At 41.6% G+C, this 26,211-nt stretch overlaps 1 protein-coding gene across 14 annotated transcripts in view; it reads right to left on the minus strand.

Annotated features, from left to right (window-relative positions):
* Positions 1-26,211, minus strand: part of fmnl2a (formin-like 2a) — a 68,037-nt gene continuing 41,826 nt past the window's right edge. For 2 of the 14 annotated variants that reach the window (XM_054786419.1, XM_054786421.1), the window contains 22 exons: positions 26,125-26,169; positions 23,638-23,746; positions 21,994-22,070; positions 20,557-20,650; positions 17,705-17,779; positions 16,659-16,769; positions 16,391-16,540; positions 16,082-16,183; positions 14,260-14,578; positions 13,402-13,590; positions 12,908-12,928; positions 12,097-12,221; positions 11,832-12,031; positions 10,877-11,111; positions 10,730-10,798; positions 10,428-10,508; positions 10,219-10,348; positions 9,855-10,018; positions 9,675-9,776; positions 8,236-8,331; positions 7,933-8,056; positions 3,057-3,956 (listed from right to left, as the gene is read on the minus strand). In XM_054786419.1, coding sequence (XP_054642394.1) covers positions 3,790-3,956; positions 7,933-8,056; positions 8,236-8,331; positions 9,675-9,776; positions 9,855-10,018; positions 10,219-10,348; positions 10,428-10,508; positions 10,730-10,798; positions 10,877-11,111; positions 11,832-12,031; positions 12,097-12,221; positions 12,908-12,928; positions 13,402-13,590; positions 14,260-14,578; positions 16,082-16,183; positions 16,391-16,540; positions 16,659-16,769; positions 17,705-17,779; positions 20,557-20,650; positions 21,994-22,070; positions 23,638-23,746; positions 26,125-26,169 — 2,785 coding nt within the window. In that variant the 3' untranslated portion in view covers positions 3,057-3,789. The other 12 variants (XM_054786422.1, XM_054786425.1, XM_054786424.1 and 9 more) reach the window with 11 other exon arrangements.

The raw sequence follows: 26,211 nt of genomic DNA on the forward strand, positions 1-26,211 counted from the left end.
ACTTGATGCTTGGGCAGGCACTCCAGACCCAAATATGTTTACAAACAATTAACTTACTATTTGTGTATAGTGTGTGTGCCAGCCACAACTTAGAAAACAAGTATATTAATGGTATGTGCATAAAAACACCTGGCTTTTGACTGCCATTAAATTAAAACAAAAACAAAAAAAGTTAACTGTCAAAGGAAAAATCTATCATGAAACTAAATATCGGACCGATATGGAGGAATTATGACCTTATATCAATAAATATGCTAACATTGGAAAATAACTCCCATAGCCGATTAAAAAATGCTCTGAGGTGAGATTTACCCGGACTGTTCTGTAGGGCGAGCAAATTAAGCTCTACGTGTGACGTGCAGTACACACGTGTTGGAAACAAACATGGCGTCGGTCGTGTGGGACCCCCAATGCCTCAGACATCATGCGCACTAGTTGCACTAAATGCTCCACAAGCGCTCTGCGACGGGGTAAAAAAAAAAAATAGGCCAGCCACGACGCCGCACCGGAATCCCACGAAGACGCCCGCGTCGCCAAAGATACTGACGCCGAGCCACGGTTTGTACTTCGAGTCGCCGTCGCAGTTTTTTTGCTAATAGGTATTTGTTTCGGACAAATCTACTGGTATCCAACTTTCTTACCTCTCAGGTGTGCACAAACTAGTTTTTTTTTTAAGTGAAGCAGAAATTTTTCCTTGAGAAAAAAATATTGTGCATCCCAACAATGAACTGTTGCTGTCAACAAAAAACATTGCACATTCAGATCCTCAGATGTAAAATTCCTCTTCCCATTCAAAGCATGCAGAACAATGTCACCTTTTATAGTTTTGCACAACGCAGCAAAAATGACTAAAAATGATGGCATAAATAGAAGTATTTGCTTATCAAATCCATCGGTGCCTCACTTCATGGGGGAAGAAAGAACAATTTAATATTCCAATGTAAATATTTTATTGATCATATTTATTGGAAATGCAACATCTCCCAATCAAAACAAAAAGATGTTAATTTGCAATGAGCACAGAAATTCTTTAAAAAAAAAAAATTGTGGTAAAAGTTAACATGCCAGTATGAACCAGTTAGTTGGAGATGACAGGGTGAGTAAATTATCAAGTTGATAAATGATCAATCTTTAATGCATCTGGACTGTGTTCAACGCTCCTTTTGTTGCATTTGGCTTCATTAAATAGACACAAAAATGAAACTATAAGTTAAAAAATAACATTCAAGTTGTATCGCACAAGGCAATGCTTTTCAACATTATGTACAATATTATTCATCTTGTCACTTCAGTACAAAAACTGTACACCACTTAAGAAACCTTTTTTTCTGCTTTTTAAAACCATGAGATGAAAACATGAGCTTAAAGGAATCGTCAGTGGTTAAATCAATAAAATGAGTAGATGCAGTAGTAGTTAATAATCTGTACATGTTTTAGGCAAAGTGACAAAAAACATCCAGTTGTGATGTCATCAGGAAGTTTCGTTTTGATGCCCTATTCCCCCTTTTTAAATCTCGGCACTGGCTTGATATGACTTTAAAAACACGATTACAAGAGAATCTAGTCGAAAATTATACAAAAGGAGCACTTGAGGATGCACAGCACACTCAGCCGTGATTGCTGTGCCGCATTCATGTTTTCACTCAGAAAAGCTAGTTTTGAAGTTCCTTCAAGTTTTTGGAAAATATAATTTTTCACCCCCAATTTTTTATTATTTTTATTATTCATAATATATAATTATTATTATTTAAAGTAGTTCTTGCTCAAATTATTCAATTGTTTAAAAAAATGACAAACTATTTTATCTTATTAGCGTTACAAAATGATTTGTAAAAAAAACACATTTTTGTTTACATAACTTAATTTGTTTCACCTATTTAAAAATAAGATTTTAAAAAATTACTCATTTTACAGGCAAAACTGTTGAATTTTTTAATCAAGATTTGTATTTCTGTCCTGTATCATACATTTTTTTTTTGTAAAAATTTAAAAGCAATTAGGTTTTTTAAATAACTTTTTTTTAAATGACAAAACAATTTGTGTTCTTTTGGGAAAAAAAAAATCAACATTAAAAAATAACTCATCCCCCAAAAACATGTACCAAGTGCACCCCCGCTTTTTGTCACGCTGCAGTGTTTTGCCTTTTGTACAACATCCCATTAAATTGTCTTGAAATCACGTCCCACGACTTGAGTGATTTGCATTCTCAACAGCTAACAGCCGACGGATGAACACAACAAACACTGTAGTCTTTATCAGGTGTTGACGTTGAGACAAACTTCTTCTTGCTTGTGTAGAAAAATAATAGTACCACTAAAATATGCTCTGTTTCCACGTTGCGGCCAAGTCAGGTTGGATTGCAGACACGAGTGACATCAAAAACAAATGTAGGCACTTATTTCTTTCCATTAAACAAGAAGTCAGTCCAGGTCCTTCACATATATAATAAATATATATCACACATATACACACACGGTGCATTCATGTGTCACATACACACCCTTTTCTTTACGGTTGCTACTTATCATCGTTGCCATGCCTTCAGTGTCCAACATTCCATCTCCCTCTAAGACGTCCCGACTCGGGATGGGCTTCATCACTAAGGTTGTGTTGCAATTGATTGTTGATAACCTCTATTTAGTTCTAGTCACCCGTGTGGTGAGGAGTGGTCAGCATCCAGCAGCTTTATCTACCTCTGCATGCGCTTTAATATCCAGCTGTTGGTGTGTGAAACAGTTGTCGCCCCTTGCTGCTATTCCAGCATTGGTTCTGTTGCTGCTATGTTGTTCAGCCACTGCTGACATGACGCCACCTCTTCTGTTTTGATCGATTAGTTCATTTTCCCCGCCAATCTAGTGAAATGCCCATCCCTAGTCCTCACTAGCGCCCCCTACTCCCCTATTCAAACACGTGCACTGTCCCCCTCGTCACACGACCACCTCGCCGTTGTTGATCGGTCTCAGGTTCTGGTCGTCGAAGCGTCTCCTCACGCTCCTCCGCACGGCGTCCGCTCGCCTGTAAGGCTGATTCCTCAGATCTACACGAGGAGGGGGTGTGGGGGGGGGTAAGAAGAGAGCCGTCAGTCATCTCGTCAGCTCACTTGCTATCAGCGCTGGCAGCCTGTCTGTCAAAGCAGCAGCAGCAGGAAGGCCTGCGGGTCATCTTGGCTCTACTTGTTATGTCTGACACCAAAAATGACTTTTTATATCCAAGATGCATCCTCCTCTTTTTTTTTTTTCCAATGGGATTTATTCTTCAACTAGCAAGGACAGTGAGAACACCCCCCACATACACATCCCAATACCGCTGAGTAGTCAGTGTTCAGCCTGTCTAGCAGCATAGATGGACCTCCACTGCAAAGGAGGCAACACACCGTCGTTACCGTCCAAACATCTGGCAACACACGTCATAAGAGTTGTGGTTTACAGCTGCATGAGTGCTGCCGGCAACGTGATAGGAAGCCCAAACCTCCACACGTGACAAGTGAAGGTGAAGGAGTGGCCAAGTGTGTCTCCTCCAGACCTGAACCCCATCCAACACCTGCGGGGCGAAGGAAGGAAGGCGGAGAACATCCAGCTCCACCGGTGGTGTCATCATGGAGTGGAAGAGCTGCGAGTTCCATGCACGAGAGGGTTGAGGCACTGCTAGATAAGAATGGCGCCCGCACAATTTGGACACGCTGACGCGTGTTGCCAGCTATTTACACCATAACGGCTGCCGTACAAGCTGTACACTGACTGCTCTCAAGTATTGAGAAACGATAATGAGGGGTGTGCTTGGCGCTTCATGTCAAGGAGCCAAAGGTGAGGTGGTAAAGCAGCGTGTAAGCGGGAGGTAAAATAAAGAGATTGCTTGCCAGGTTTGGGACACATCCACCACTACTGGGGTGCTACTGGAGGACTTCCTTACCCTCGAGCAGACATTGGGAAATTTAGTAATGTTACTCTTCTTTAGGGCTGGACAAAGAGAAAACAAAAAAGGGATGTTATCAAGGTGGTGGGAGAGGGGACATTTGCACAGCGGCTCTGCACAGGCAGGGGGCGCTAAGCGTGCAAGCAGGAGGATGCTCATTTTTGTTGTTGCTGCTACTGCTTCACTCTTGTGTTTGCGTCGCTAGACTTCTTTGCAGAAAGGCTGCCAGCAGAAAATACATCAAAGTGTTACATCTTGTCCAACAATTAGGCACCAAAGCATGCATGCAGCAACGGCAACAGGAGTAATTCCACTTCCAGTTGCATATTTAGTTGCAAGTAGCACACACACACACACACACACACACACACACACGCATGCACGCACCATGCAGAAAAACAAATACCCCACACGAGAGGGCAGAAATGTAACATGGTTCAATGGGCCATGCGGAAATCGGCATGCAAGAGGCAACATTTGCACAAGTGATGACCTAACAGGCATGACGTTTGTCAGAACTGGTGTGTAAAAGGCAGCAATAAAACATTCATTTCACTGGCGACTGGGCAGAAAATATCATAAGAATAACAGAATATTTACCAATGAAATGCTGTATCTTTGCATTGTGTCGTAAAATTCAGTATACAGTGGAACCTTGGTTAGCGTCATTAGTCCAATCCGGAAGGTCCGACTCTAACCAAAACGGACGCAAGCCGAATCCTTTTTTCCCATAAGGAATGATGTAAATCCAATTAACTCGTTCCAGAAAGCCAAAAATGTGAACACAAAACCTGTTTTCGCAGATGTAAAATTATAGTTTAATGTCCATAAAACAATTCAAAATGCATATAAAGGATGAATGAAAGGAAGTTGTGATTGTTCCCAAAGACGCGAAGGGGCAGCAAGATCAACACGTACACCACCTTCTTGTTTTGCCGTGAGTCATTTCTTCAATCAATAGTGTTTCTCACCCCAATAAACCAAAATGGGGCCAGCATTTTGATAAAGAAGGCGAGAACCCCTCGTGAATTCCAAAACTAACTCAAAACACACTGGAGTTGTCCGTGTTGATCTTCTGCCTCATCACGTCTTTGGCAACAATCACATCTTCAGTATCCGAGGTTTCACTGTGCAGTTATGGCCAACGTTATTTCAACGCTGGCTTCATTTTGACTCAGTGTGATTGTTTTATTTGTTGACGTGCTGGTTTTTTTAAGCATGAAATGACAAAAGAATGAGAAAAATATTTGCTTTTTTTAAACATTTTGACAAAAAGGTCCAAGTCCTAAGTCATTTCTATCCTTTTTCCAATTCGGGCATATCCAGTGTTCATTTATAGTTGATTAAAATGGAGTCTAGATGATGTTAGAATGGTGTTTCTTCATGAACATCAGGGATATGGAACCTTTTGTACGCAGAATAAAAATAGCTGCTATACTTAATTTTGGTTTCTTTGTCACATGTTAAACTGAGCAACATCACAGTTTTACACTCGCACAACAGCTGGAATACAACTTCACAATCTCATGGTTTTCTGGCTAAATTGTTTAGAGTTAGTCATTCAACAGATACCATGATGCTGCACAATGTTTTGAAATTGCTGTCATTTATGTCAAGAGCCAGCTGGCCCGTTGGGTAATACAGACACGCCTCGGTTTTAGAGAGCCCCAAAATTTTCCGCACAATATTTTTCGTACAATATTGCACCTAACAAGCTAGTCCGCTTGCCGTGTACTGTTGTCGTTCCGTGGAATGGAGTTCACGTTGCTGCCTCGCTGTCTGGTCTGCGCCATTTTTTTTATTGCGTGCGGTATTTTATCGCGCTCAATAACCCGCCATGGGGCCAAAGAAAGTTGCGAGGGCCAGCACGTTGATAAAGAAGATGAGAAACACTATTGAACTTGACCTCGCCAGGGTGAACAGGAACAGTGGCAGAGCTACACGGAAAAATGTCTGGCTCCGCCACTGAACAGGAAGTCCGCATCAACGATAAATTCCATCCATTCGTCATGTAGAATTATTTTGCATTGTTTTCTGCACATAAAACTATTATGCATTTGGGTGTCTGGAACGGATGAATTGGATTTACATTATCTCCTATGGGAAGTTTTGATGTGTGACTTGTCATATTCTATTTTGTACTTGTAACGTTTAAGCATCATGTGCTGGGTTACAAGTTAAAGACAACGGTAAAAAGTGGGGGGAGCACGTGCCATGCGACATAGGAAGCGGCAGCCTCTGATGATGTCATAACAACAAAGCGGAATCTACAGCGTGGCTTTCCGTCCACAGCCACTAGATGGCAGCATTTAGCTAAACTTCAGAGCCTGCGGTTCTATCCAGTGCCAGTTTTCTTGTCCTCGCGTGATAAAATGATTATTAAATGAAAGTGTAGCACTCCATGCAGGTGGCCCGACGCCCCAACACCTTGTCATGCTTAGGATGTAAGAGAAACTGTTCAACACACACAGTGTGCTATGTAATAGTGTTGGAATCACCACAATAGGGCCCAAGTGAAGGTTAGAAGGCGTGCAAGGTTATTTGAGGGCAAAGTGAGAGAGGAAAAAGAGGAGAACGGAGTGTTCTAGCAACCTTTCTTTTTTGGAAGGGAAGGAGAGAGAGTTCTACAAGCTTAGTAATGGTACTCCTCATTGAGGGCGGGCTCGCAGAAGAACCGAGAGCCGCGCTTGGCGGTGCGGGCGGTAAAGGGAACCGTCTTCAGCACTGCGGCAATGACAACAAACACAACAGCCAAGACAAGACAACAATATAAGAAAAGCGGCTTCCTACAGCAGTTTGGCACCGGTTAGCACAAAGCAAATAACCATCAGGTAGCATTAGCCAGTTAATGCAAAACTACGCCGTCTGTGGTTGTGTTACCACATCAGCTTGAACATATACAATACGCTGTAGACTGTATTAGTGCATAGGCAATCACCCACCCACGGTATTAGGCACACCTGCACATGGGCCTCCCCTCGGAGAAAATAACACCTGTTCCAAGAATTCTGAAGCATATTTTCTGTTTACTCACTGTAGAAACTCAAATCAATTCACTGACTGAAATTTAGCTTAGCAGGTTTGAAAAGGATGTGGACGCTTTCCCGGGGGGCCTGCCTCACACTTGGGAAGCCTCAGTCAGCTTTATTGTATTTTTGGAGTCGCATTGCACGAAAATGTCTGCCTCGACTTACGGTTGCTAATAATCCCCACTTTTGATTGACACTGTCACTTCCACATGTAACGTGCTGTGGTGTCACACTGCTGCAAACATGCAATATGCATAATTATACGCTCCACTGCAAATAAGGTAATCAATGCTCAAATTCAAGCACATTCAAGACACATGTCTCATGTTTCCAGAACCTCATCGCTGTCAAACACAATTTTCATGTCCAAATATTCAATGCCTACTCCAAGTGGTTAGTGCACGTTATTACATTAAAAAGAGATTGAGGTTAGGCTATAAAATTACAAAATGATGCTGTAATAGCAAGTGATGCATATCGAACTAAGCAGGTACCTGTTCTGTTGACCTATTTAAAAAGTAACATTTCACAAATACACTGTGGATATGTATCACAATGTAATCACGTTAAATGACAGCGACAATCAGAAGTGAGTATTATCATCTTTGTAAAGGCGGACTTGTTATACCGTTCTTGTGCTGGATGGCTTCCTTCTATTGTGCAGCTGTGCCCAATGCTGTGAGTATGTACAGTACATTCTCTTGATAACAATGAATTTCCTTGGAGTTAGTCACAGCGTCGGCCATGTGTTACTAAGCAACACCAAAGCAGATCGGCGACATCAGCAACACTTGAGGCACCTCAGAGTGTCACAGGATTAGCTTGTAGCTTTGTTTGCTTCTCATACATCTGCTTCTCCAAAAAAAAGTCAGCGTTAGTTCATCTGGAAGCCTACATGCAGATAGCCCCGTGTGTGTGTGTGTGTGTGTGTGTGTGTGTGTGTTTGTGTCTTTATACAGGTATGTGTGTGATGTGGTCCAGGTAAGTTTACCCGTGATGATGTCCTCGATAGCTCCATCTTTGCCTTCATAGACATGGCGGCTGTCTTTTACTTGCTTCCTCCGCAGTTCTTGTATCAGCTCCTGCTGTTGCCTTTTGTTCTTATGTGAAGGAGACTGACAAAACACACACAATCACTTTAATATAGTGCGTGCTTGACGGCAACAGTACTGGAATCAAAAACATCAAGTGTAACAGCTGACGTGGCCCAGCAGGGTGCAGAACCAGCAGGTAGTCTGTCCATTTCTAATTCTGATAACAGCAGGGAGCCTGGGTATGGTAGGACCTGGCTTACCTTCTGGTCTGCCTCCATCATGGCCTCCTGTTCTAGAAGTTTCTCCATCATAATCTGCTGCTGCCTCTTTCTTTGCTCGTTGTCCTCTTCGGCTTGCTGAGGAAAAGATATGAACATAATGCTGACAGTAACACGTTCTCTCTGTATAACGCAAAAGACACTCTTGACTACGTAGTCTAAGTGTATTCAGAATGTAAAAAAATTAAAAAAAATGCCCCCTGTTGTTGATTAATGTGCTCTTGAAATATTCAATTATGCATTAAAGCGGTTTCGTATGAGATGACGAGGTGACCATTTGAACTCACTCAATACCAAAGACGTATTTCTATGTTACGTTTGGAAGCACGAGAGGCAAAAAGAGGTGATGACACAACTACACGCTAGTGGATGTCACTTATACAGCGATTTTAAGCCATAAAAACGGCCACAAGTGGCAGAAGTGGTAAGAGTTGATAAGAGGTTGGCATACAGTCATGGGAAAAATGATTAGACCAGGCCTGTTTCTTCAGTTTGTTCATTTTAATGCCTGGCACCTTTGTTTGGACAAATATAACAATGACAACAAAAATAGTAAGCGTTACAATGCTATTACTATTCATATAAGAACTTAAGTGATTTTGGTTATCGCCAAGAAAACCATGGAAGTTGGTAGATATCAGCTCTTAAATTGAACTCTTATGAGCAATATTTGTTATTATTATATTATAATATATTTGTCCAAACAAATGTGCCTTTAGTTGTACCAGGCATTAAAATCCATCAATTAACTGAAGAAACAGTGGTGGTCTGATAATTTTTTCCATGACCGGCCCATTTGCATGTAAAAACACACTCGACAGGAAGGAGGAAGTGGAGGAGCACGGAGGAGTGTAGTATGCAGAAGGTTACGCATTGTAGGGAAATTTTAATGCGTACGCACACGCGTTCACACACAATTGTAAGTGGTTCATGCCGTTATTTCTAAATAAATTGTTATTTTCAGGGATGTCCGATATTGGCTTTTTTGCCGACAACCGATATATTGTCCAACTCTCAATCTCCGAATCCGATATCAACTGATACCGATAAGTGTAATATGTGCCTACGTATACACTTTTGACAACAGCACTTCCTGTTTGCCAGCGTGCTTTGCTGTGCTGTTGTTGTAAACAGCTGCTAAGTTACACGTTTAGGGCTCACATAGTTGCTGGTTATTCAGGATCATTCGTTGGCAGAGTCTGTTGTTATCTTGCTGTGTGATGTGTTTTTTTAGCTCTGTCTTTAAAGACACCATGAGTAAGACTGGTATGTGGACTGGTAGTTTATTTACAACACTTCCCAACTGTCGGAGGCGCCCTCTTGCAAATCGGTGACATCGTATGGACTCATTCTCATACCAACAGGAATAGCGTTTTGCCACAAAAACTTGCAGCAGCATGTTGTGTTCTTATGATGCTCACCCTGTAGGCCTTCACAAAGCGCACAAACACGGGAAAGAAGACGGACGGCGGCGTGGTTTTTGAACTCTCTCCAAAGAACTTCACGGCCTCGTCGAAGGCGTCCTTTAAAACAAAGGCAAGCGCATGGTGTCCATGTACGCACTTGAACCTGTTGTCACCTTCGTGGCGCGCTCGTCTCACCTGTGCGATCTTGGCGTCATCCTGCAGCTTCTTCAGCTTACTCTCATTGTGTGTGATGAAATCCTTGAGCATGGTGTTGTGGCCGTGCATGCTGTACTCTCTCTTGGTCAGCTCCATGCCTCTCTGCAGCTCCTTCACATCCATCAGGACGTTGTCTAGCGACACTGGGAACACAAGATGACTTGTCAGTGCACGCAACATGGGGCACACCTTTAATGCCGTCCACTATAGGCGTAGATGACCACAATGTATCCCACTGCACACCTGCTGACTCTTATTACAATTATAAAAGCACAATTGGAGTGCAGTGGTTCTGTGGTGTGTAACCTGCAGGTTCCTTCGGAAAAACAGCACTGAGGCTCACCTGCAGCAGCTTTCTCCACATAGTGAAGCTCATTGTAGAAAAGGGAAAACTGCGTGTATTTCTCCTTCACCACATTGGCTATGTAGTGTAACAGCGTTATCTTGCGGTCTGTCGACTTCGTGTCGAGCAGCTGCAAGCCAAAAGAGAACGAGGAGTCAGACATGTTGGAGATACTGCATAGTGAATGAGGGGTGTTCTGATAAACTCACCAGGTCTAAACTTTGCAGCTTGAATCCATACACTGCGCCCCTTTTGCTGCTGTTCATGTAGTTTCCAAGTGCTAAAATAATCTGCAGGACAGAATTGACCATGACAATTACAAATGCGATTCAAGGCACAATAAGTAGGTTTTCCCATAGTGGTCAAGTTGGCTAATTACACTTTCAGGCACCACAGAAAATGGAAGAAACTTATCAAAATGTTAGAAGTTGATGCCATTTTTGGCCCATGTTAAGATGAGGTACCACATAAAACACTATCAGTAGTTTACAAAGACAAAGAGCTCACGTGCCTCAAGAATCTTCTTCAGCTTCTGCGATGACTTAATGGACACTGATGCAGCTATGACTGCATGAAGTTGCTGTGAGAAAATAACAGGAAGTACATTCAATGTAACAACAGTGTAACAATTTCACACAGCCCACACATGGAAAAATACCGGCGTTAGCATCTGCACACTCTCTGTGAAGTTCCCGATGAAGGCCATGATGGTCATCTTCTGCATGAGCCGTTCGATCTTACTGAACTGCATCATGAAGCGATCCTCGTCCGTCAGGCTCTCTATTGGCTTCCTCTCCTTCTCAAACTGCCGCAAGGTTTTAACCTCGTTCTCCGTGGGCTGGAAGCGCATGAGGCACTCGACAAAGTCAACCGGCAGAGTCCGCAGGTCGAACCTGAGCGGAGGGATCACATGTTTGAATAAATGCACAGTGTGTGTGTACAGCATTCATGATAATAAAAAGCATAAAATGTCAGCACAATACACAACCCCATAATAATACAGGATACAGTACATGTTAGTGTGAGGGTTGAATGGCTGAGCGCTTTTGTTTGCACCTCGTACTTCCTTTTGGTGGCTCCGCATCCACAGGAAAGGAGCACGAGACACACGAGCTTGCAAGTCTTCAAACCACACAACAGTGGCTGTTTTTTCAGGGATTCTTAAGGTTATATTTACACATCAAGAAGCGCCAGAAAAGGTCAGGACGCTGCCGCGGGCGATCTCGGGACAAAACCCCCCAAATAGCAGGGATATAATCCATCCATTTTCTATGCCGCTTATCCTCACTTGGGTCGCGTGAGTATGCTGGAGGCTATCCCAGCTGAGTTCGGGTGAGGTGGGATACACCCTGCACTGGTCGCCAAACAAACAACTATTCACACTCACATTCATACCTATAGAAAATTAGAGTCTCCAATTAACCTAACATGCATGTTTTTGGAAGGTGGGAGGAAACCCATGTACGCACGGGGAGAACATGCAAACTCCACACAGAGATTCGAATCCAGATCTTCTAGATCTCCTGACTGTGTGTCAAACATGCAAACAACTAGGCCACCGTGTGGGCAGGGATATAATGAATTTCTAAAAATTCTTTCTAACTTTGACTTACAGCTGAATGGCCTTGCAGATCTCCTCTGGTGTCTTGCCCACTTTCCTCAGTGTGATAGCCAGATTCTTCGCCCTGTTGGAGTCCAGCAGCGTCACCTTGTTCGGCCCCTTCTGGATGACCTGCTTGCTCATGGTGAACTCCATCGACGGGCCTTGTGCTTTTGTCTTAAACATCTCCTCGAACTCATCCACGTTCAGGTCCTAGGATGCCAGCAAACAATTAGAAGGAGGCAAACAAGACGGGAAAGCGGCCTGAAGATTGTCACCTCAAGTATCCTCTCATCGTCTATCTCATTGAAGACGGTCCCGTTGATCTGGTTGGGTTTCAAGGCAACCCAGTTGAAGACTGGCATACGGAACTTTGTTTTGATGGGTTTCTTGATTTTAACAGCTGGGGAGCAAAAGGAGGAGTCAATAGAGGCACTTTCTAATGCTGGAATACGCACACTCAAACACGTGCAGGGGCAACTGGGGAGTAGGGAACTGTACCAGGGTGTGGTGACAAAACCGTGTTCACATATAACAAAATATGCATCCTCTGAGTGGTCAAGGCCGTGTTTTTCACATGGGGTGTGGCATGGGCTAGAACTGTACCTGGAGAGTGGATTTTTTTTTTCTGAGACCACATTGAAACTATCCCAAGGATGACATTTATTCGCCCTGTAAATCATGCATTATGCAGGCTCTGCATAATGGGAGAGATTATGGGTCTTTATTGACTCTCGAGCTGATCCATCAATGCTGGCATTTAAGGTGGGCGGAGCCAGACAGCAGATAGAGAGCAGTGTTGTGTGCATGCAACCAACACATAAACACAATACTCTACCACGGTGGGAAGGTAAAACCATGCAGAACGTTTGACGCTTGGTATTTTCTTAGCGGACACAAAATATATACAGTATGTATTAACATCATTATTACAATTTGATCAGACTATTAAATGTCCCACGTTTTAAAGCACGTGGCTCCTGATTATGCTCAAAACAGATAGGTGTGTTTGACAGACAGAAAATACCAATTTCAAACATTGTGGGAGAGAAAGAATGAGAGAAGCAAAGGGTAAAAGGCAGCACCTACAGAAAAGTTTGATGGGTCCCTCTGGGTGGCAGAAAAGGAAACAATTCAAAGATAAAGATTTGTTTAACAAACATTAGAGGTACAATAAATAAACAAATGTTCCTACACTGAAGGCTGAATTAATTGTAAGAAAACAACTTTATTTATACAAAAGCAATATGTAGTGCTTTTCCGTTTAACTGTATTTGTAGGTGACTATGACTTTACCCATAGCGGATTCTTTAAAACTCAGAGAAAAAGCTTTAAAAGTAAGTACAGGCCTAAGCATTCATCTCATTGCCAGTCAGTGGGCAGACGCTGAACGTTGAAAAATAAAGGTACAATGGCAAGAAACAGTAAAGCAGTAGAAGAAGAATGAAGAGGTATTCTGCGGGTATTACTAATAAAGCTTTTGCAGGGTAAGCACACACATCGTATTATGACTTTAAAATGATTATTTACCTGCTTCATCCAATAAGATATCTTATATCTTGTATCCAATTCACTAAACTTACCGGCTAAACCTGAGTTCATGATGACAGTGGGGGTCCCACAGCCGGGCAGTGGAGGCGCTGCAGGGGGAGGCGGAGGAGGCAGGGGGGCCAACATGTCTGAAGTGGGTCCTGTAGGTGGAAGTGGGGGCGGGGGTGGCGGGGGAGGAGGAGCTGCTGGCGTCGGAGTGGTCGTCGAAGGTCCATTTGATACTGGGGAAGACAGCGGCAAAGGTGATGAGGATGGTGTTATTATTTCAGCATTATTTTGAATGGTGTGAGCTATACTGTAGTATGTATTCCACTTTGCACTTGTGGCACGGCTGTAAAACCATACTGATGTACTTTGCTTGTTTACACTAATTAAGTATTTTATTTGGCCGCACACTGGCCGAGTGGTTAGCATGTTGGCCACACAGTCAGGAGATGGGGTTTCCTCCCGCATTCCAGAACCACGCATGTTAGGTTAATTGGTGACTGTAAATTGTCCATACGTATGGATATGAGTGTGTGAATGTGAGTGTGAATGGTTGTTTGTCTACATGTGCCCTGCGACCAGTCCAGGGTGTATCCTGGCTCTCCTAAAGTCAGCCAGCATACCCCTGCGACCCTATTGAGGGATAAGTGCCATAAAAAATTGAAGTATTTTATTTGTTTTTAACTCACAAGCTTTAATATTTAGTCAAGTGGATGCTGTCTAACCCTGCCTGTCGCCCAAAGTCAGCTGGGATAGGCTCCAGCATGCCCCCGCGACCCTCAAGAGGAGAAGCGGTATAGAAAATGGATGGATGGATGGGTGCTGTCTATTGGAGCGTAGGCCACTGTGTGAGGACATACAGTATTTCAAAATGTGTACCTAAAGGCATCGGAGAGTACACCTACATGTGCCATTCTCTGGCAGTGGAGGCGGCGGAGGTGGTGGAGGAGACGGGACATCCACCGCCCCACCCACGTGGACCGGACTGACAGCAACGCCGTTTCCGCCCGATGTGGCACCAGACAAGCCTTCCGCACCGGCGAGTGATGCCGTGGGCAGAATGGAAATGTCGCCGTTTCCCTTTTTATGGATCCTGATGGAGCCCTGCTTCTCCAGCTCGTGGATCTTCTTCTCCAGATGACTCTGTCGCTGAATGGCCTCGTCCTTCTCTTTCAAGATCTGCCGTAGCGACTGGAGCGACCCGCTGGTCTCTTTGTAGGCTTCCTGTGTGAGTGCAGTGAGGAGACGCTTCATTAGGTACACAAGTCTAGTGTGATCAAATGTACACAAAGAACGTGGAACGTCCTGTTTTCAAAATAAGTTTAGTAAAATATTCCAAAAAAACACCTCGGTGCAGTTTTATGCTACTAATTGTGATTTGAGTTTCCATGAGAGGATAAAAAAGGAAAATGTACTCAAGGCAGGAAGGAAATGCGCTTAGCCACATCCCCTCTGGAACAATTAAATATTGACTACTTGGCTGTGTTGATCTAAATATCCCATCATGTCCCATTAAGCACTAAATGATGCCTTCCTCTGGTACACATTGATGGTTTCAACAATTCAAGATATGCAATTTTACAAATGTAATTAAGTCCAAAACCTAACGACTCAGGCAGGATGGGATCATTTGTACTAATTAGTGAATTAGGTCACTATTTGTCTTAAAAAAAATTGAAGTAACAGCTATATTACTAATGGCGCAAAAATACACCATGGTCACGGTTTGATAGACTTATGATCGAACGATACTGTACAGCAAATGTAGATGTCACATGACGTCAGTCAACTGACATCAAAATCCCTGCAGGCGCAAGCAATCGGCGGCTTCTGTTGTGGCTGGTGGCGGACGGGGTCTCAAGCGGCATGCAAAACTTCATTTTTCATCTTTGTTATTCAAATTCCTGACAAAAGCGGCTAGTTCAATGCAAAACCTTGAAAAAAAGTCAATTGCGCCTTGCGTGCCCTCAATGCCATCACAGAAATGTGTTCTTCTGAACTTACTTTTTGTTGCTGTTATTTTAGGATGAACTGAAAAACAAGGCTCAAGTTTTTCATATGTTGCCTTGACTTCGGCTGGATTGTAATTTCGATAATTGTTTTTGTTTATTTTATAATTGTAACATTTAATAGCAAACTGGATGTGTGCATGAACTAATGAACGCAATGTAGTTTGATGGAAATACTACTGAATCTATAAACAGAACATTTGATGGATTATATGTAATTATCTTTATTGCCATGTCGAATTGATTTGTGAAATATTAATTTAATTTGTTTAAAATTGATTTTTATTATGGTGCTGTTCTCATTGTACTGTACATAACTAAATGAGTCTAAAGTGTGTGCAGCAGAAACTGAGGCAGGTGTAGCTACAGTATACAGATACATTTCATTGTAAAAATGCACTTTTGAGATCAAACAAGTGTTGGTCATTTCAATCAAATACAAGTTCAAAAAAGGCATTAAAATGTCTTTTTTGGTTTGAAGAAACATCCAACCGTCACACTGAAGCATCAATTCGATCGGAGCTGAAAATATTCTGTATTGCTGCACCCCAAATATTTTATACAGTATGTCAGGACCAAGAGACATTTTTGAATGGACTAGTTTTAAGGCTGTCTGGGTGAAGGTTTAGTGTAAGGTTTAGGGCTAAGCTAACATAAAATAGTCCAAGTAAGACATTTCCACTGATGGTTCAACTGCTGTAAAAATTCCTTGTCTAACCTTCATGCCTTCTAGATCCTTGTTTGTCTGCATCAGCTGCTTCTCCAGCTCCACAATCTTGGACATGGCTTCATTTTCTGCGTCCAGCAGCTTCTCTGTTAACTGGGATGACACAAAAATGTTTCATTATTTTCAAAAGTGCACAGAAACGTCAAGGATCCACTGCCAGTCAAGCCTGTGCTAAGGTGTAGATACACAGAGATGGGATGTTCATATCAGTTTATTAAGCACTGCTGGACACAAGCATCAACATTCTTACATTTTTGACAATAATAAACAAAGTGCTTCCATGAACGAGTGAACACTCACATGTGACATATTTTCTTCCAGCTCCTCAACACGCTCCAGGGCTGCGTTTTTGGTCTCGGCATCCTCCAGGAGGGCGCCGACGTCAAATACATTGTCCAAGTAGGCCTGGATCTGAACCTGCAGCTTATCGCTCTCTGTGTGCTTGAGTTTCTACAAAATAGACACATAAATGGCTTGGATTGAAAAACCTTATTAACAGCGTTTCAAGTGGTTACTGTCTCCCAGGTGCAGCCATGACAACACTGAGCACAGAAGCGTTTCAACTCACGTCTAAGAATTCATCCAGAGACAGCTTGGTGAAGTCGTACTGGAGATGAACCCGAAAGTTCATGTCCTCCACCGAGTGCACGACAATGTTGATGAACTGCATGCAAGCCACCTACAACAAACAAGACATCACGAGTAAAGAAGGATTCAGTAAATGTCCGAATGCTTTTCATTGCAATTAAATCACTGCTATGTATTAAGTGTAACATAAATAATGAAAACAATAAAAATAGCACCATGTGGTGGGGTAATGGTAACAAAAGGTTCTAAACATAATCTATTGATACCAGTGTGATTTAGTAAAGCCTCGCTGTTGTGTTTTGCTTGCACGGGTGACAGAGTAGCTTATCTGGCAGATTAAAGTGATCCAAACACAATGGGCTACCTTTGCATGAACTGATCGCGATACAGATGTAAACACACACTTGCTTACATCCTAATACACGCTTTAGCGACATTAATGTGCTCATCTTGTTGCAAAGCGGCTTTGTCTGTTTGCTTTAGTGCTGCAGTCACACATCCCCTGCTACTTTTCCCTCAGTGATCCTTTTGCAAACATTTATAATATAGTCTCCATGAATGAAGACACTTAAAGGGGCCCAAGCTGGCTCTTTCTTCAGAGTGTATTTTATTCTGATCTGCTCATTAGCCCCCCTTCAGCCAGGAAATAATAGACTTGGCATGGGCTGCACATGTGATGCACTTCTGTTAGCTTGATGATAAAAATGAGAAGGCTTGAAAGGAGACATATTTGTCTTGGTGGTGTTGAATGTTTCAGTTAGAAATCAGCATCACAACATATCTGCAGTGATAAAAGATCATATTTATCAATCATCATTTTTGGGCGTTTCATCACCTACATACTTAAAACAGTGCTGTATGCCAGTTTACAATAATATACAAATAAAATAAAATGCATCACCGAAGGATTCACCCGCTCAAAAAGCTGCTCAAGCTGCTTGCGATTTACTTGCTGATTGAGGACTCTGAGGGCTCGCGATCAATAGTTGTTAGAATTGTGTGTGTGTGTGCGTGACGTACGCGTACCATGAAATCAATGTTGTTGTCTTCGTTCTTGAAATACTCCATTAGCCTCTCAAACCGCTGCGTCTCCACGCAAACCTGCAAAGCAAACCTCATCACTTACGTACTGATATCATTACGCCAACAAAGCCAGAGATGAACATGCATCCATTTTAATGGGATGGATAGCAATCAATGACTAATTTGCATAAAGGATTTCAGACAAACCATGCAAAACCACAAGCCAAAGCATGCACTCCTACTGTGTTGCCCGCGCTATTATTTTTCTGACAAAGAGCACCAACGTGGTGTATTACTAAACACCGAAGTTTGACCCCACAAGTCGGATTCACTTACACAATTCAATGTGCTCTATACAAAACAGCCCCAACTTTAGGGTGTTGGTCTCAATCACTATGAAATTTGGCATATACCTTTAGGGGACTGACAAGCACATGTGTGTAAAATTTGAGCAAGTTTGGTTGAAAAACATGGCCACCCACTAACCAAAGGGGCACAGATGGGACTTGGCAACAAACTGGCCATAAATCATTGAGCATTTGTTGAACAATGAATAGAGATGTGACAAGATCTCGTGTCACAAGATCTCGCAAGATTAAAATGTGACAAGATTTCTTGTCCAGAAAAAAAGGTCTCGCGATAATAAATTAATCACACAATAAATGAAAATGAACACAATAATTGTCCGGCTTTCAAATATATTGCCATGTACATGCATGTCTGTTTTCCTCGTCTCTCGCCTTCAACAGGCAGGAAGAGGGTCCACTCTGTGCATTGATTCAGCGCCTAAAGTGAGTGAGACCTCTTGGCTGCTAGCATACACACACAGCACAGCAAGGGAGCCTCATGATGAGCAATGCAAGGTATTGTACTTGAAATTAAAAAGATTATTGCAAAGCCAAATGTCAAACCCCACCTGTGGAAATATTAATAATGAGCATAGTGAGCCCAATTAATTTGTTCCAATTAATGTGAAAATCATGTCTTGTTTCGTTCTCGTGGACCCAATCTCGTTGAATATCGTTGAATATAAAACTTTTGGGCATTAAATGTATGCTGGCATGTCTTCTAAAGCCAAGGTTCCCAAAGTGGAGTATGCGTACCCACAGGGGCATACAAATTGTCATGGTGGCACATGAATCAAAATTAAAAACAGCACGACTACATTGATGTCTGAAAGCCGAACACCCAGCGTTACGCATTGCGCTTGAACGCCTCATCATGTGAACAGCGACTGCACAGTGCAGGGGGTACAGTGTGGAAGAAGGAAGACAGAGCGCAAAGTTGTTCATTGTCTTGTGTGTGTCATCTGAAAAAATAAGCAAGTTTGATGATAATGTTGTGCATTAAAAGAGTTAATTTATAGTGTGCTAAATGAGAGCTGGTCTTTTTACGTGGTGCTGTGACAAATTTATGCATTTTCTAAGCTAGAGCCTGTAATTAGTTTCTTGACTGGATGCACTGACTAGTATACAGTATGTGCCAGGCCAGACCAGAAAACTATACAGATCATTCCTTCATCAAAACAACACTGTTTCCCAATACAGTAGATATAATCAGAGAAAATAAGCCATTTAAGACAATCAATAAGCCTTGTGCTTGTGTGTGTTGCTATAAATGTGTTCCATACGTGTGGAGGACGTAAAGTGTGACGTAGGGGTTCAGAGTTGACTTTTAGCTTAGAGTGGATTATGGCCACAACAAAAACCAGTGTTATTATTATGATTGTGATTATTATGTTATTATTATTGTGCCTGATGTGAGATCATCCAAACATGCAATAAAAGTCTGTTGTTCCCGCCATCAAGTTAAGATCACTGAACATAATAGTAGCATTACTGACACCTAGTGACCAGTGCATAATATTGCATGGCATCGTGTCTTCGAATGCATCTTCTGAATGCCTTATATTTACATTTTAGTTCATTTGGCCATTTTTATGCTTGAAAATGCTTGATCTAGGCAAAACAATGTGTGAAATTTGCTAACTTATGCAGATTTTTTTTACTAATAATAGGCCGTATTCAATCATGAAACAGCCTGATTTATTCATGTATTTTTAAAAAGCCGGAAAATTCAAACCACGATGTGGTGAGGGGACGACTGTACATGCTTGCTGTGCTGAGCTCTTTTTTTAACTTAATTTTCAAAAAGGCAGAGAAAAAAGCTGTACAGTTCATCTGGAGGGCAATGGTGGACTTGACCAATGATGAGGAATCGAAAATGCAGTCAGTTAGGGACATCAAATCTAAAAATCTCTTTTGAGCTCGGAGACTGAAACTGACTATCAAAGTCACTGAGCAAAGTGGATTTAACAACACTATGCTTTTAAGAGTCACTTTTAATATTCTAACTTAAAAAATTCAAACTATTCCTTTCAGCACGCTGCGAAAAGGCTCTTCATTATTCACACCTTCTGACTTTAAGAGATGAGCTACAATGAGCTGAAGCTTATTCTGCCACTTATGCTGGTGCGACTGAATGTGACACTCAATTTTTCATCCAGGGGTAAATTTTGCATTGACTGCAGCGGACCCGTGCTTCCATGACACATGCTACAAACCCCAGCCTTCGCCCACTGTCAGAAACTCTCCTTTTTTGCCCGAAACAGTTCAGAGTCGAGCAAAGGTCAGAGAAGGCTGTCGCTTACATCTGTCTCTCTGCTATTCTGAGCCTTTATGTGTGTGCCAAACCCAGTTAACACACTTAACTGTCTTCTATAGCGGCCATGTGGGTCCTCTTGTGTGTGGCAGCTACACGAGTGTCTGTAATTTGTTGACCAATAACTGTTTACTCTATGCTATCCAAGAAGCATTGCTGCAGGCTGAGTCACCGTCTGACGCTCGCGCTCATACCTCCTTGAAGTTGTCAAATGCAGCAAGGATGATTTCATGGCCTCCCCTCACGAGACAAACTGCCGCCAGGAGCTCCAAGACCAGAGCTTTGGTTCTGTTAAAACATGGGAGATAATAAATGCAAGTAAGAACAGTTTGTCAAAAGGCAGTATTAACTACATGAGGCACCATATTTGCAGAAATGCCTTGTTAAGTTCAGCAATGTTGCTTGTTGCAATTTTGCGACTTTGGCGCTTAAAGGGCTATGTTTAGAACAAATAAATGTGCGGCTAACTGGTTAGCTCACTAGCTAGCGGCCATCTCGGGCCCCTGCAGCATCAGAGTTGAGCAGTATGCTGTAAACCAGCGATTCCCAACCATGGGTAAATGTTCTCAGTCATTTTATATTAAGCCAGTCAATAAAATGGAACGTGTGCGCTACCACTAGTTTCCCCAGGAAGCCAATACTGGGGCACAGCTGCGCCAAAATCACAACAGTTGTGTTTTTCTACTTTTGGATAATTACCAACACACATGAATGAGGGGGTACTCATGGTCCTCATGGCAAAGGCCGAGACCTACTGAAAACGGGTCCATGACCTGGCTGAAAATCACTGGTTTATATCTCAGTTTGACGGTTTGTTAGCAGCATTATTAAAAAAATTACACATCTACTCCCATGAAATAAGGAACTCTTTAGTTGTTGGTGAAAATCCAGATAAAAATGCAGATTGATTTTTGTTATTTCTCAGTTTGACATTTCGTTCTCACAGAAAGTAGGTGACAACTGACAAACCAAAATATGGTGCTCTATATTTTTTCCAGGTGTGTTACAGGCATTTATTTTCTCTTTTTGCTATTTTATTATTTTTATTTCATCAAAAATGGTATGGTCCTCTCATCTTACTTTAAATTCCTTAAACCAGGAAGTGGCCTTCTACAAACCAATGAAAACAAATGCAGCGCTATGCTTTTTTAAACTTTTGTTAGCATTTGAACCTTCTGTAAAGATCTATCATTCTAATTTATTTTTGTAAAGTCAGAATTCATTAGTCAGCTCCAGTACATCATTAGGGTAAAAGCCGTGTTCCTAATTCTTTTGCCGGTGAGTGGAAAATGTGTGTGAAAACCAAAAACAAAGCCAGTTTCTATTAATGTCATAAATCGGTTTACACACTAACACTGTGAGGCCTCATCTCGCCTTTGGGGCCGCACAGCTTGTTGGGTTTAGGTAAGGTTAGTCGACAGGAAATGATTGAAACCAGTCATGTGTGTGAACGTGTGTGTGTCGTCAGGATCTCCCCTGGGTGACATGATGTGAAAGGAGATGTGACAGGGTTTCACATCCACAAGTGAGAGAGTACTTCAACCCCAGAGGTCGGCAAGTGTCACATAAAGTGAGTCCTTCTGGTATCTGTCACCATATTTAGTTTCACTTTCAAACGTATTTTGACTTACCTTGGGTTTTTATTGTTGAGACTTAGTGCAATTTCATTCACAGCATTTAGGTGGGACATAACCATGTTGAAGCCGTACTGGAATAGGGAACATAAATGACAGAGACATTAATCAACTGGTAATGTAAAACAAGGAGAACAATCAATTACATTTCAGAGAAATAGTGTGCATGTACTGTATGATAATGTCATATTTTTCTAATGATAATAATATACAATACAGTAGTTGTGCAACAATCAATATTAGTATATAGAGATTGATGATAATGAATATGGGAAAACTTGGCCAAGTGGTCTTCTCGTACATAATGCATTAAAGCGTACCAAAAAAAACTTGAAAAATATTTTTTCATCCTATTTCTATAATAATAGTTTGATGAAATGCTAATACAGCCATTTAACTTTTTTTTTACGAGTAAAAAGATGATTAGTGTTTCCTTTTTTATTGCGGGGGATAGGTTCCCAAAATAGCCCGCAATAAGTGAAATCCGCGAAGTAGCCAACTTTATTTGTTTAGTTGTTATATAAGTTTTAAGGCTGTAAAACCCCTCACAGTACACTTTATACACTTTTCTTGGACGGGCATTAACATTTTCTCACATTTCACACTTTAAAAGTTCAAATTTTGTTTGAATTTTAATGATCAATCTACTAGGTTGGACACAATAAATTATGAAGTGACTCACGTATATTCACTCCTCTGACTGTGCTTCGTCCTGGTGCCATTCGGCAGTAGCGTTTTTGTATCCTTGTTAAAACATATTGCTCCTGCCGTCGTCGTCCTCCTCGTCCTACTCCTTGAACCGAAGATTCATTTATCCGGTTAGCTGCTGCTGCTGCTTCTTCTATTGTTTATTGGCGGTTAGCAAGCCGCTCACGCACTTAGCTAGTTTGCTAACGATGGCGCGAAGGAGATTGATTGGCATATGATCTACAGCCAATCAGTACGCAGAACACAATGGCTGGGTTCTCCCTTAGCAAATAAGAACTGTTGTGGCTCTATATTTAGCCGGTTATTGCCTACTGTGGGTTCCTTATATGCTCGTACAGGAACATAAGCACATAATGAGACGAGGTGGCGCTGCACACGTCTTCAACACGAGTATACAACACCCTCTACTGGTAGCAGTAGTAAATACAATAACACATACAACAGAACACCGATAGGTCGCTCTAATACACCACAAGGACACAGAACACGTTGCACGTTAATAAGCTGTAAAAAAAAACAGGCAAAACTGCACTTAAAAAATTTGCGATACAGCGAATCCACAAAAGGCGAACCACGATGTAGCGAGGGAACACTGCGTTCACTATTTTAGAAATGTACAAATCCACACACAAACAGGAGTTATGAGAATGATGTTATACATGCAAGTTTGACTTATTAAGCAGGCCTGTCCGCAATGTTTGAAAGAGGACATAATAATGGCTTTCCATCATGAAAGGATAATTACTACTGGCACATCTCATGTTTGTTTTTCTCTCAGCTATAATCAATAAACAACAAAGTAAAACTTGATTTACACAAAGGTCACACTGTTCTTCATAAAAATTTGCTTGAATAATAGTAAAGATAATGATGCAATATATTGCAATATACATATTTAGTTTGTTGTGTTTTGGTGAGAATAGTGTGAAGGACCTGGTAGTTCATGACAGCGCGCAGGCACATGATGCAGACGTGGACGTCATCTTTCTTGCAGACCAGCCTGGAGTTCTTCAGCGTCCTCCGACTGGGCAACGTGTTACAACTGCAATTTTAAAGAATTTTGAGAAGTTGTTACTATAGTAATTGGATCACAACAAAGACTGCAGAAAACAGACTGCATTTATGGAGGAGATCTCCCCACCCCCCATTACATGTCACCTCTTCATCCACCTTACATGGACCAATACAAACGCCATATAACCTATAGCCTAGCCCACATGATTCTCCCTGTTAAACCTTTTCATTTAATTTAATTTCACAGCAGTACAAATAAAAACAGCACCTTGTGAATTTGCATACAGACAAAACAAGGATGAAATCTTTTCTCCGAGTGCAGCACTCACAATAAAGTTAAATGTCAAAGCAGCATTGCGACTGGTAATGGAAAAAGCCACTCAGGGCAACAGTGTTTATTTTCAGATTGAAGTCGCATGGTTCAATTACCAGCCACTGGGAAAAATGCATCTTCAGGCTACTGGTGACAAATTCGCCAGCTCATGTCAGCCTCCTTGCATGAGGCGTGATCCTGTGTGAGTCACAACATAAGCGTGTGTCAAGAGTGGCACTTTACTTTAAAGATAGAAATATAGTCGGCAAGTTGGTCGAATAGTCCTCATGTAGTAAACAGCTGAAAAGAACTAGGTGTGGTACCTACACTCCATAATGGTGGAGAAACAAAACAATCCTTAAGGCTACTCCTCTCCTCATTGCGCAACATCCATGTGTGACACACACAGAAGAAAATGTGCAGACTAAATTCCTCCATCTGAAATCAGAATCACGATAAATGATTGCGCAATGCTGGTAAAGCGTCATAACTTCAGCTTGCTTTGACTTGTCTGCAGCCACCCGAACAAACTTCATATGAGACATGAAACACAGCTACTTGTAGTAGTTTAAGTGCAGAGTGGAAAACAAAGGTGGCTACAACTGTGTGTGAAGAACAAGCAATACTATGGATAAAACAATGGATGCTGTCTAAGGAGGGAGTTACGGGTCAGTTGCTGTACTAATGCTCATAGGTGTCAATGTGGGTGTTTTTTCCCCCCAACTTTCTTGGGTTTGTTTGGAACAGAAACAATTCCAACAAAGCATATGATTGTCCAAAATGTCTTGACAACATGAGGAATTTACATGCATTGACTACGAAGGGTGTAGTCCAGGGACATCCACCAAGTGTGGCCCGCGGCACATTGTAGAAATAAACTTGAGCTGAAATGTTGACACTAACAATTCAATTAGCCTTTAAATATATATATAGTATATATATATATGTGTGTGTTTTTGTTGCCTTTTTTCCAAATTAAAAAATACACAACTATATAAAAATAATATATACAAATATTTATATACGCATATAAATACATATAAAAATATCTACAAGTAATAAATATATAAGTGGCCCTTTACATCCTTTGATTTTTTAGTATGAAACAGTTTGGACACCCCCGATCTAGCCCAAACACTCACTAATTAATAAAATGATTAAGACTGATACAACCAGACTTTTTCCCCAACTTCACACCGTAGCACATTTTCAGGGCATCAAGCTCATGCAACAGGTGCTATCACCTAGTTTATTTAGCCAGTTTGATTAAAAAAAAAAGTTACCGTATTGACTCGAATATAAGACAACCCTGAATTTTCCCATTTTTAGACAAAGTCAATGACAAAAAAGGCAAAAAAATAATGTTTTCAATATCAGTGAAATAGCAACTGGTATTATCTTAAAATTTGCACCTTAACTCCTCATCTGCTCTTTGCTAACATCCCCAACCATTGAGACACTTTCTCCTCCTGTGTCGTTGCTGCATCTCTCCAGGTCACTGATGCGTATGAGTGACATGAAAGCTCTAACTCATTTGTGGACAAGTTGTTTGGGGAGCCACCTGTTGGTTTGCACATATAAATGTCTCGAACCCGAATAGAAGTGGACGGGTCCTTTGCAGACTTTTTTCAAGGGTAACAAAATACCAGCTCATATTCAGGTCAATACGGTAATTCCCAGAACTTGAACAAGGTGAAAACAAAAAAAATAAAACTAAGTAGGGTGACAATAGATCAGTTTTGCTTGGAGACTACAGTGCAGTAGGTTTCAATCTCTTTACAGTTCAAAGCATAGGAATTGGGAATGGGTGATGGAAGAAGGTGTCAGGTCTTGAACAAGGCCCCAAACCCCCAACTCCTTAAAGAAATCCTTTTCTACGAAGCCCACTCACTCAGACTTCTCTTCCTATGTACATAAAGTCCACACTGATTGTGTAGGTAGAATGTCAAGGAATTAGTAAAGGGTTCGACTAAAGGGTTCTATAACAACAACATCGTACATATTACAACTACCAGTAGATAAAGTGACAATGAACACAGACTAACACATCTAGTGATCGTGCTTCCACTCATCTATATGAAGAAAAGACATACCGTCTCATTTGAGAGCACTTTGGACAGTTGAGCGAGCTCTGTGTCCTTCAGGATTGCAGTTTGGAACAATCACAAGTCAATTAGATA

Source organism: Dunckerocampus dactyliophorus, chromosome 9 (genome assembly GCF_027744805.1).
Source record: "Dunckerocampus dactyliophorus isolate RoL2022-P2 chromosome 9, RoL_Ddac_1.1, whole genome shotgun sequence".
Classification (NCBI taxonomy): domain Eukaryota; kingdom Metazoa; phylum Chordata; class Actinopteri; order Syngnathiformes; family Syngnathidae; genus Dunckerocampus; species Dunckerocampus dactyliophorus.